This window comes from Rhamphochromis longiceps, linkage group LG17, assembly GCF_057381845.1.
Source record: "Rhamphochromis longiceps isolate RC_006_pf linkage group LG17, R_longiceps_female_GT1.1, whole genome shotgun sequence".
NCBI lineage: Eukaryota > Metazoa > Chordata > Actinopteri > Cichliformes > Cichlidae > Rhamphochromis > Rhamphochromis longiceps.
Genome location: NC_140573.1, coordinates 34474169 through 34487390, shown reverse-complemented (window position 1 = coordinate 34487390; position 13222 = coordinate 34474169). Strand labels below are relative to the sequence as shown.

Genomic DNA, 13222 nt, shown 5'->3' with positions numbered 1-13222 from the left:
CTGTAATCTTTTTCATTGCCAACTTTTCCCCTGTGTCAATGTAACCATTAGTCTCAATAAGCACCAACAAGAAGGGGAGATGTTCTGTTTTGTAGTACCACCCTGAGTTTTTCAAGCATGAGTCAGCTTGATGTGAGTCAGTTAGTGAGCTTAAAGTCAAATGTGCCCCCCCCCCCCCGTTTCTCATAGGTGTTTGAGCATCTTTTAAATGAGTCCGTCATCCAAATGTTCACTTTCATGCAACCAAAGAAAAGAAATTATTATTTAAAAAATCATTTTCATTCCAAAGGCGCAGGTTAAAGCTCAGGAGCCCACCATACCAAGCTGAGCCATCGACAGATCCTACTGTGAGCAGATGAACAGAGAGGATTTCTTCTTTTATTTCTTTTTTTTTTTTATACTCTGTTATTTACAATTCCACAATGTAATGTCCCAAAACATAATGCATCCTGCTTTCAATTCACTTCCCGCCTTACCCTTGGCCTGATTTAACACTGTTGTGTTGATGTATGCCGTATGTCTGCTTTCAAGGGGCTCCTAACTGTGAAGGGACTCACCCACCAGGAATACTAAAAACTGACTTTACAGAGCCAAGAACCTCTATTTGATACTGAACACAGGTTGAGAAAGTCTTTCCACTTGGATGTGCAGATCCTATCTGCACGAGCTGTACATTTTAATGAAAATTTTATTTGTGCTTTGTGTAGCAAGTCTCAATAAAAACGGGGAAAATTTTCTAAAACTCTTCTAAACAACGATTTTATTCACAATAAAACATAAAAACAAACACATCAAATGGTTAAATTGAATATATACTCCATTATAAGAAAAAATACTGGGCTTCGTATAGTAATTAATTTAGTTATTTTTACTGTCTTTTTGTATTTTGTGCATTTAACTGCTGAAAATACTTATTAAATATATTTGGGGTTATAAAATAAAATGTTATGTTCTAATTATTTTTCCCATTTCTACTCTAATAGCGCTCACTTTGACAAGCTCATTTTTTCTATCGTGATCCCAGCTGCTGTGAAGGCTTACCCAGGCAATGCAATTATCCAGCAGCTACCCCCGCAGGTTTGCTCAGTGCTCACAGTGACGACTTCATCATGGATAAATTCCCCAGTAATACTGATTATTGCCATTATGTCAAAAGAAGTTGTTCATGCCATTTCAGAAGTATCAGTTATATTTAAGTTTTTTTATTTCCTGGTTGCAAAGAAAAAGACCATGGGAACTTCTTGTTATGCCAAACTTTAGAGATTTTACTGAATTTACCTTTTTCCCCCCAGAATACCAGGAGAGCGATCACTGGAGTTTAGTAATAATGAATAAAAAAGAATACATAATAAATAAATAGTGATTTTTTTGTTTGTTTGTTTTCAATGCCGTGACATTTTCAAAATAAAAGCCTCAAGTTATTTATTTGCTGCTTAGAAGGTGTTTTAGAAGAAGCATTACAAAATTAACACATCCTGCAAAAATCTGATTTTCAAAATAAAATATCTGACTTTCAGTTGATGTCAGCTTATCAGCATGCCTTATGGTTGCCAAACAAAAGTATAATAGTATGCTTTTTTAATAATAAAAGACTACTATTTAAATTGGGCTTTCTTAAATGTTAGAAGTACCTACTATTCTATATTTACTACTATACTTGCTACAACTTTTTTGAAGCTGGTACTTTTTCTAATGAAATCAATGGACAGATGTATTTTGCTGACATGTCACATTTAAAAATGACAAATGTGACTACTGATCTGCAAAACAAATGATGGCTTTCTAGTAAAGTGGCTTTTTTAGTAGCTTTACTTCCCTGAACTATATTTCTAACACTAGAAGCATTTCAGCTACTTCCAGTGGGAAGTAAACGGTATTTTGTAAAGCTAGTTCAAAGCAGTTTTTCCATCAGTGCCTGTTGAGCGCTGATCTCTTGACACGGTTCAATGTCTTTATAAACACACATCAGACACAATAGACAGTCCCATCAGTTGTTTCATGTAACTCCAAAAATCAACAGGTGTCTGCAGCGCACAAAGAAACACCAGAGAAAAAATTTAGTCACCCCCCCCCCCCCCCCCTTTTTTTTAGAGTGGATTTATGGATTTAGCAAAGGGGTCTTTAGAGAGAAGTGATGGCTGCTGAGAGGACTGTAAGTGCGACCTGACAGCTTCTAGAGGGGTTTTCTAAAATGGATAGTCAAATATTTAGTTATAGTGAAAATTCTCTGACTTATACACTGTGTAATCTTTGCTGGGAGTGTGACGATACATCCCCCAAAAAAGGACAAAAGTGAAAAATCTTTTTAAAAAAAATAGATCCAAAAGGATATACAGAGCTCCTAGACACCTCTCTCTCTCTCTCTCTCACACACACACACACACACACACACACACACACACACACACACACACACACACACACACACACACACACACACACACACACACACACACACACACACACACAATGTGTACTAACCAGTTTGGCTACATAGCTGATAACCAGCGAGTCAATCTTTTTCTTCCCCAGTTGAGGAAGGTGTCTGCTGAGGTGTTCTCGAAGCTTGTCAACTGTCTGGGATGCAAAAAAAATACACAAATTAACTTATGTGCATGTATGTGTGTGAGTGTGTGTGAGTGTGTGTGAGTGCCGTCAAGCGAAAGTTGGTGTGTTTTAAGCATACTTTGCAGTGCACTCAGCAGGGTCAAAATGAGTTCACCTCGAAAGCTTCCCTCAAATATGTTATGAAATTGATTTAAGCATGGAAAGGAAAGGAAAGGAAAGGAAAGGAAAGGAAAGGAAAGGAAAGGAAAGGAAAGGGGTGAGCAGAGACGAAAAGAGTGAATGGCAAGAAAAGGAAAGAGATGGGCTAAAAAATGTGAAAATGGAAGAAGAGATGGAGGGCAAAAGAGAGGAAGATAGCAAGACTGGGTCATTCTAAGAATAGCTAAAAGACTGCTTGCATCTCTACAAAACTCCATTAAATTGAAGCTATCTGCTCTTTGGAAACTATGCTGAGCACAGGGAAAACTAGGCGATATGAAATTGTCCATCAAACGATGTACTGTGGGGGGGAAAATGCAGGACAGGGACCTTAAGATGGCCCTTTTTTAAAGTGTTGACTCATCTGAAGCAGAACGGGAACTTCACCTTAAAGATGACTATGGAGGACAATAATTGGTTGTCAGCATTTCACTATAGATTTTTGGTGGCCTGTATGTCAACCTACAGTGTAGGAAAAAAAAATACTACAAGGAGATGTTAAGCTGTAAAATAAACAATCTGAGACTTTCACATGCATTTTACAATCAACTTGTTTTTTACTATACACCAGTATAGTTAGTGTTGGCAGGGGGATAACACATCTATTACACATCTGAACAGATCAGATGCAGATCAGGACGATGCTGTTGACACATGCTTTACCAACTAAGCCTCTGCTGCAAATATACACTCATGGACCACTTAATTAGGTAAAGCTGTGGAATTTCTTGTTAATCTAAATGTCTAATCAGTTGATGCTGCTGAAGTTGAACATTTAAGTGACAGTGGGATTGGCCTGTGTGAGGCTAATCCCACTGTCACTTAAAGTCACTGTAAACCCAAGAGATGGACCTACTGGGACCATCTCTTGGGTTTACAGAAAAAGTCCAAAAAAAAAAAAAAAGCAGCAGTTCTCTAGATACTAGAGGTCAGAGAAGAATGGGCAGACTGCTTTGACCTCAAAATAAATAACTCAATTAAGTAATCAAGGCATGCAGAAGAGCACATCTTAATGGACAACAAGTCAAACCTTGAAGCAGATGGGCTACAGCAGCAGAAGACCACACCACTGTCGTCAAAGAACGGGAAATTTAGGTTATAATTTGCACAGGCTCACCAAAATTGGGCAATGACTGTAAAAATGTTTTCTGATCTGATGAGCCTCAAGTTCTTCTGCAAGGATTTAGTGCAAACAACAGGAAAGCATGGATCACTCCTCCCTTGTATAAGTGGTTCAGCCTGATGGCGGTGGTGTAACAGTGTGGTCTTATTTGATTTTAGAAATACACTCCTAAAACCTCATTAAAAGATCATGACGAACAAACCAAGGAAAAAGGATCTCCCCGAACTGTTTCCTCAAATTTAGAGACACACTTTTTTAACCCTCTCGAGGCAGGCGTTGCAGATTTGTAACAGTTAAAAACTAACAACCTGATTACCCCGCATACATATTTTATGAGTTTTTTTTACTCAGAAGTACCACTGCAGGACTTGGTTGTGCATTAGCAACAAAAAGTTTAATTTGAGCCTGAGAGGGTTAAATATCACCGTCTGCGTAGTAACATTAAGCTTCTTTTTGGTAGTAACTGAAACTCCCCAGCAAAAATACATCAAACGTACTTCTGGACATGAAGTCCACTTTATTTGTATGTCTGCGAAGATGCAGCTATTGACCGCTCACTCACCAGGCCTATGAATGCCCTCTGTTGATGATCCTCCTCCTGGAAAAGCGGCACCAGCTTCTTATCTAGAAGAGAGCAGGCAATAGTGAAACGTGTGCGCATAAAAGGGGCGTTTGAAGATAGCTTTGATGCTGAAGCGATGCCAAATTAATCAAGCGCAGGTAGGCACGTATGTGAGTCCTGGAACATCATTAAACAAGCCATCAGTAGAAATGTAAGAAACCAAAAAGTCTGATTTCTTCATGGCTTTTAAATTTATAATAAAAAAAGCTGAATATAAGATATTAATAGATTCTTTTTGAGCATTTTTTGCTTTAAAAATAAATCCCAAACCTTTGGGGGTTAAGAAGCTGCAGTCCCGCCATGTGTGTGTGTGTGAGTGCGAGAGTATTTTGGCATGGTGAAGTTGTTTCATGTCAATCTCACAAAAGTGGACCACACTGCAGCTTTAGATGAATTATTACATGCGTGCATACACAAATACACACATCTTTTGATCCCTTTCACACATGCAAGAAGTAAACTTTTTGATGTTACAGCAAAAAATGTTTTTTACAGATGTGAAAAAAAAGTGCTTGCAATGCACAGCAAACCTGCAGACTGTGCTGCCAGGTTCAATGTACGCCTTTTATCAGTTCAAAGCAATCAGCTGTTTTACATGTAGGCCGTGACCCTGAATTGAATAAGTGGATGGTTTAGATGGGGTCCCATAATAAACTATACTGCTGACATAATCATCAACAATACTGACACTGGAAATTAATTCGTGAAGAGTCGTTTGAATTTAGTCTCTTTGGTTTTGCATCAGTTAGTGATCTCAATCTCAATATATTCTTTTGTATTTTCTTCGAGATCATCAAATTTTAATATAACTTGATTAAATATAAAATGCCAATTTTAAATGATCTCATTTATTAAAGGAAAAAATCCAAATCCACCTAGACCTGTATGAAAAAGAACCCGACCCACATGGTGTTAAATTTTAACTTCGTGACTCTCCTGGCCAAAAATAATTCTTTAAAATTATAATGTTTTAATACTGATAGAAAGCTTGGAAAAATGAGCCACATATTATCATATGTGTGTATTTAATTTCTATAAATATTTGATATCATGACATCCCTGCTCACAAGGAAACTGTACGAGTCCAGCCAGATCAATACTGCCATCCCTTAAACCACACTTTAGCATGAATAGTTCAGTTTTACTGGATCTCAGTGCAGCATTTGACACAGTTGACCACAACATATTACTCAAACGACTGGAGAACTGGGCAGGTCGTTCAGGAACTGTACTAAACTGGTTCAAAACATACTTAGAAAACAGGAAATACTTTGTATCAATAGGTAACTTCACATCTGAGCACACAAGTATCGCATGTGGAGTTCCCCAAGGTTCCATCTTGGGACCCCCTCTGTTTAACATTTACATGCTCCCACTGGCACAGATTATAAAGAACAACAAAATAAACTACCACAGCTATGCAGATGACACACAAATATACATCACAATGTCACCAGGAGACCGAGGCCCTGTACAGGCTCTTGGTAAATGCATTGAGGAAATCAATGACTGGTTGTGCCACAATTTTCTCCAGCTAAACAAAAACAAAACTGAGGTAATAGTCTTTGGCGCCAAAGAAAAACGATTACAGGTCACCAGAGAACTTCAATCTATACACCTAAAAACCACAAACCAGGCGAGAAATTTGGGTGTAGTGATGGATGCAGACCTAAACTTAGAAAAACACATTAAGACAATAACAAAATCAGCTTACTATCACCTCAAGAATATATCAAGGATAAAAGATCTGATGTCTCAACAGGACGTGGTAAAACTAGTCCATGCATTCATCTTTAGTAGGCTTGATTACTGTAACAGCATCTTTACAGGTCTACCTAAAAAATCAGTCAGACAACTACAGCTCATTCAGAACTCTGCTGCTCGAGTCCTCACTAAGACCAAAAAAGTGGACCACATCAGTCCAGCTCTGAGGTCCTTACACTGGCTGCCTGTCCGTCAGAGGATAGACTTTAAAGTTCTGATGCTGGTCTATAAAGCTCTGAATGGTTTAGGACCAAAATACATCAGTGACCTCCTGACCCAGTATGAACCTTCCAGATCCCTCAGGTCATCTGGATCCGGTCTTTTATCAGTTCCCAGAGTCAGAACCAAACACGGAGAAGCTACATTCAGCTTTTATGCTCCATATATCTGGAACAAACTCCCAGAAAGCCTCAGATCAGCTGAAACACTCAGTTTATTTAAATCCAGGTTGAAGACTCACCTGTTCTCAGCTGCATTTAAATAAAGCACCAAATCCACACTTTTAAGCTTAAATTTCAAAACTAACATTTTAACTACTGATTTTATCTACTGTTTTTTTTTTTATCAATTTTAAATCATGCTTTTTATTTCTTTTTAATGTCTCTGTAAAGCACTTTGAATCACCTTGTTGTTGAATTGTGCTATATAAATAAACTTGCCTTGCCTTGAATCAGATAAAGAGAGGTAAACTGGAGAATAGTATCTGTGCACATAAATCTGCATCACTAATTCAATGCAATAAAATTTAAAAAAAAGTTTAAAACGTCTTCTATCAATGCAACAAAATCCAGCAGTCATGATCGCCCACATAACAGATTTAATAAAATACCAAATCATAAACTATTTACAGTGAAATTAGCTTCTTACAAGTATGCTATTATTTACACGTTAAAACAGGAACACAATCATATGTGTGTTTTAAAAATCAATCTGAGGGAGGATGTGGGTATATTATCCGTGTGTGTGTTTTTGTGTGGAGAACGTCCTGTGTTGTGTCTGACAGGTAACAGCTGCACTGGAGCTACGTGCGTCATACTGCATATGAGAGACACGTGACAAGGGAAAGAAAATAAGGGAGAAAGCGGGATATGCAAGTACCAAGCTCCTCAGTGTTATGTAATCATGTATAGCATTCTTTCTCTTGGCTTTTCTTTTTCTTTCTTTCTTTGCTTTTCTGCCTCCTTCGTCTCTGTCTCATTCCAAGATAAATTAGTGAGGTAGTTTTGTTTAGCCACACACTCCAGTGAGCGTGAATAGAGCCTCATAAGAATACACAAGCCCAAATATACTCACACACAGTATAGAGTTACATTATAAGTCTATGTTTGAGTATTTATTATGTCCATGCTGCAGTATGTCTGTGTACTTGTGTATGTTGTGGGTCTGTGTGCGACATCAGTGTGCTTATGCCATCTTACCAAGACTCCAGGTGTCCACCATTGATAGAACTCTACAAAATAAGAAGCAAAGCTTTTTGTGAAAACAATCCCTCAAGCCAGCATTATAATAAGAGTCTTACATTTTATGCTGTAAGCTGAGGAGGGAGTATAATTCTACATTTGCTGCAGTGTGCAGCAAAAACTATGAAAGCAAAAAGTTTGTAAGCAGGTTCCAGAGTTTTGCCTGGGGGAAGCTAATTATAAACCAAAAAGGTGTTTGGTTGGCTCTCTGAAACAAACAGAGCAGGCTTTTAAACTATGGTGCATGCAGGTATGTGTCCACTTTCAGTCATCATCAAATGGTAAAGGGCTGTAGTTATGATTTCACTTTCTGGCTATGCAGACTTCTTTTATTCCTGCTAAGTGGTTACATTTGTGCCAAAAATAACTATAAAGCTTGGATGCTGTGTGCTTGAAGTTCGAAGCTTGAAGTTCAAAGAGAGGTTGATTAGTAAAAGAGTGGACATTATGATTGGTGAACTAAATGTTTTCTACAGCTGTCTCAGAACCGTATCGATCACACTATTACTGGTGTTACTTTCACACAGAGCAAAGCACCACATCAGTAACCCTCTGAACTGATTCATGAGTTCTGGCAGTAGGAAAAACAGAATAGACTAATTGAGTCTGTGTAACAAAGTCAACAGTGCGGTTGGATTTTGTTAAAACACAAGAGCCAAAAAGCTGAGTGTAAATTTTGCACCAGCTTGTATATCAACAGCCTAACCCCCAAATAGACACATCATCTAAAAACGATAAGCTAAGTTAGGATGTTCTGCCAACTTTTGTGTTTTTTTTTTAACGCTTTAACTTTGAAAGTGACTATATCAGGTTTGTTATTCCATACTGAAATACAGCCCTGGGGTTTTCTAGTTTACTCTGACTTGGATTATAGCAACTAAACTTCTCACATCCAATTCTGAGAAGAGGCTCCCAAGGGGTCCTAAAAGTTACGAATGGAAAATCAGACACAACCCCAGTTCAGAAAATGTTGGGACACTATGTAACGTGCAAATAAAACAGAATGCAGTGATTTGCAAATCTCACAAACCCATATGTTATTCAGAAAAGGACGCGGGAAATATATATGAAATTGTTAAACTAAGAATATCAAATGTGGTACTGAAAAGAGTCAGTTGCAAGAACATTTTACAGCTAATTAGGTCAACTGGACAAAGTCAGATGATTGGGTATAACGAGAGCATCTTAGAGAGGCAGAGTTTATCAGAAGTGAAGATAGGCGGTGAAGCTCTGCCTATCAGCAAAAACCTGTGTTTACATCTTATGAAGCAATTTCAGAATAGCATTATTTAATGTAAAATTGCAAAAAACTCTGAATATCTCATTAGCTACAGTGCATAAATATTAAGATTCAGAGAATCTGTAGAAATCTCTGTACGAGCCAGATGCAGGTTAAAGCTCTATCATGCAAAGAAGAAGCCATACGTGAGCATGATCCAGAAACTCTGTTGTCTTCTTGGGGCCGAAGCTCATTTAAAATGAACTGAGGCAAACTGGTAAACTGATTTGAGGTCGGACAAATCGAAATTTAATTCGTCCTCAGCAATCAAGCAGAGAAGGACCATCCAGCTTGTTTTCAGCCCTCAGTTCAAAAGCCTGAATCTCTTATGGTATTATTTCTCATGGGGTATAATAGTGATATAGAATTGGCAGCTTGCACATCTGGAAATGCACCATCATGGTGAAATGTATATACATGTATTATAGTTACACATGCTCCCATCCAGTTAATTTTTCCCTTTTTTCAAGGAAGCCCTTGTATGTTTCAGCAAGACAATGTTAAACTACAACATACTACAACAGAATGGTTTACTAGCAATAGTTTCACCAGCTCATAAATGTGATAAAGAACACCCAGGACTGTTGAGCAGCTAGAATCCTCTATCAGATAAAAATGCGATAACATTCCTCTCCTAAAAGTCATGCAGCTGGTCCTCTCAGCTCTCAGATGTTTACAGGCTGTTGTTAAAAGAAGAGGGGATGCTACAGAGTGGTAAACATGGCACCGTCTCAACTGTTTTAAATTGTGTTCCTGCCATTAAATTCATGTTTCTTTTGTTGTTGTTTTTTATTTGTACATTTTGGTATGTTTTCTATGTTCTACTGTGAATAATTTGGAAATCATTGCATCCTGTTTTTAGTTACATTTTACTCAGTGTCAACCATGCATGCATCATAAAACAGGAAGGTTTTCATTATCTGGCAAAGTATTCCAGAAGTTGGAAGTCCAATGTTTGTTGTACCTTTCTAAACAAAGGAAGACTTAAGCTTTCCCATATGTTAATGTTAAGTGAGTAGATCAGTGAGGTACTTAGGAGTTTTACAGGCAAGTTATCTGCTTTCATAGTCTAATGTTAAAACAACGGGTTGTCGATGCAGGGATCTTGTCATGGAAAAAGATGCTGGGTGAGAGCACAACTCTGGCGGCAAAGGCTTAGCACAGACTGCTTGTCCTATTTAAGTGGGACACATTTGTGGGACTATAAATTAAGTCTTTAATAAATTAGGCCAGAGAGTGCAGTCTTTAGGGGTTGTGTTTGATTGGAACAAGTGGGCTTAGAGCTAACTGGCACTGAGCATTGATAGGGACCTAAATAAACATTGTTTGTTCAGGTCGAATAAGCAATTATACCAGCCACATCCTTGAAAGATGAGCGCATTTCAAGTTTTTTTTGTTTTTTTTGGCAATAACCTGGAGCTGTGTGCCAGTTTTTGTAGCTATTGTGACAAGTGCTGTAATTTGAGACAATTTCAAACTCGATTTTAACAACCAATCACAGCTACCCCATCAGGCCAATCAGCCTATGCTTGTGAAAACTAAGGGCACAGTGCTTGAAAACATTCATTACAATGAAACCACTGTAAAATGTTGACCTGGGAGCACCTCATTAGAGATAAATGTGCCTAATTTCAGAACTCATTGTTAAAAACACTGGAACATAATGCAGAGGTGCCCCCCTCCTCTCGTTTCAGGACTGTGAGTCTGCAGCATATTTCTTAACAAATCTCATGTGGGAGGCAGACCTACTTCTTTGTGTTCTCCTCTATGTGATTCATCTGGCTGGAGGGTCTCCTCTCGGACCTCTGAAACAAACACCCATCATGAGAGACGCTGAAAATACGCTTCCATTGTTTCACAAAATACCCCACCGGTATTTTGACAAGGACGTGCACATTTTCTCACATGCATTCACACCCACACATCAAAGATCATGTTTGAACAGTTACCAGAGATCAGATGCATTTCATGTACATGCAGATACATGGGTGATTAACGGTCAATCAGTACATGGGATGTTTTGGCATGCACATACACCCACACTCACCATTTTGTCCCAGTCGGCCTGCATGTGTGAGGTTCTGTATCGGGGGTTGGGATCGGCATCGAGATATTTTGTCCTCTCTGTGTTCCACTGCAGCTCTGACCAGAAGCCCTGGAGACTCCTGGCCTGCTCACAGATGTACACAGAAGCAAGCGGCACCGCAACAGCGACAAAGCAAGGGCAAAACAATCGAGGATAATTACATCGGAGCGGTGCACGCTGTTTTACATATAAATGTATTATGGACATCTGCATTAATTTCAGTGATTTGTATTTGTATGGGTAATATTTAATGCAACACACAATCTCTCAATTTAATCGCTTTTTTAAAGTTTAGTTTTATTAAATGTTTCTCAAAACAAAACTGTGCTGCTCAATGTCATGTTGTTTCAAAATAACTCCAGGACTTCAAGTGTGAGAAATGTGTTATTACCTTCCCTTTGAAGGTAGATTCAGTTTGAATCTCTGTGGTACAAAACACACCAGGAACCTTCAGCAAACATTCTGGCACCTCCTAGAGCACAAATACAAAAAAAGTCTATGGCTCAAAAGCAAGTGCGTCCACTGCATTTAAATCAATACTAACAGTACTGTGCAAAAGTCTTGTGGCCGGTCAGTTATTTATATTTTGCTTCCAAGGGGCCAGGCCTGCTTGGAATTTTTAAAAGAGTGATCTTCTTTGGACATTAGGTGCATTTTCACTGATTTTCAGTCCATCATTTTCAGAGAAGTGGGTTTTTTTGTGTCCTAAAAAAGTTCAGGAAACCAGACAACGGCAGTAGATAGTATCTGAAAATCATGTCCTTAAGAACTCCATCCTATGTCACCCGAGACTTTACACGGTTCCAGTGAGATCCAAAGATCCAAAGAGGTCTGGCCCTTCAGTGGATCCATCTACTGTTTGCTGAAACCTCAACAGAAATGATCTCAGCTGACAAGAAGCCATTCTTAAGAAACGAAAACAAGGAGAAAAGGCTGAGGTATGCCAAATTACACAATCAGTGGAGAAAGCAGTGTAGATTAGAAATGCAGTGGAAACAGATGTGTAAATAAAACTGAATCATTTCTTTCCCAAATCTTTATCAGTATGTACAGAGAAGGTCAGGAGAGAGGTACAACAGGGAGTGTCTATGATCATCTGTGAAACACAGTGGAAGCTCTGTTATGGTTTGAGGCCAGAGGTGTCAGGTATCATGTCAAAACTGATGGAATGATGAACACAATGTACCATCATCATTTTGATCCACCATGCAATACCTAGAAAACGTCTGATTGCCAACTCCATCATATTTCAGCATTGCAATGATCCCAAACACACTGCCAATACAGTAAATAATGTAATACCTGGGTAAAAAAAAACCACAATCACACACTATGGAACACTATCAGTCATGGATCGGCCTCACCAGAGCCCAGACCTCAGCATTACTGAAGTAGTGTGGATCATCTTGACTTGCAGAGAACCAAACAAAAGGTAGCAAACATCAAAGAAGAGCTTTGAATTTCCTTTACGAAGCCTGGAGAACTATTCCTGAGGACTAATTAAAGAAAATACAAGAAAGCTTGCCCAAGAGAGTTCAGGCTGTGTTGATGTTGACTTTCAAGCTTGTTAGATTTGTACAAACTGTGTTTTTACCTTTTCCATCTATGTTGACGTTTCAATAAATACCACAATACAAAGAAATTTGCAGAGGGGTAGAGGGTGCTGAAGATTTTGTATAATACTGTACATTGAGTTGCCACTTTCAATTGCAAATGTCAAGGTATTGCTTGTACAAAGTTATGTATATATGTGTGGTACCTTCTTGTCGAATACAGAGGAGTAAGGCAGGATTTTATCCAAGCTGAGAGCCTTCTCGTAGCTTATTCTGTACAACGAGGCTGTGTGTGAGAGGCAGACAGACAGGCCATCAGAGACAGAACAGACAAACTCGCTTTTAAACATGTAGAGTGTTTTATCTAGGCATAGTTAGAAGGTAAATGAGGCACTTCAGCCCATGCCTCACCCCTATCAATAGGATATATGAGTGATGACAATGTACTAATGTATCCTTTATTAGGTCACAATTATTGTCTTCCTATACTATATGATAACACCTAAGTTAATATTATTTCTTAATACAACAGCAAGGTGAAATAGTTATTGCAGTGCCAATTAAATGCA

The 13222-nt window shown here is 38.5% G+C and overlaps 1 protein-coding gene across 4 annotated transcripts in view; it reads right to left on the bottom strand.

Moving 5' to 3' along the window:
- gsap (gamma-secretase activating protein) overlaps window positions 1-13222 on the bottom strand; it is a 70825-nt gene that overhangs the window by 40092 nt on the left and 17511 nt on the right. For all 4 annotated transcript variants that reach the window (XM_085387921.1, XM_085387922.1, XM_085387923.1 and 1 more), the window contains 7 exons: window positions 12860-12939; window positions 11492-11572; window positions 11062-11184; window positions 10764-10819; window positions 7694-7725; window positions 4452-4513; window positions 2482-2577 (listed from right to left, as the gene is read on the bottom strand). In XM_085387921.1, coding sequence (XP_085244047.1) covers window positions 2482-2577; window positions 4452-4513; window positions 7694-7725; window positions 10764-10819; window positions 11062-11184; window positions 11492-11572; window positions 12860-12939 — 530 coding nt within the window. The remainder of the gene's footprint in view (window positions 1-2481; window positions 2578-4451; window positions 4514-7693; window positions 7726-10763; window positions 10820-11061; window positions 11185-11491; window positions 11573-12859; window positions 12940-13222) is intronic.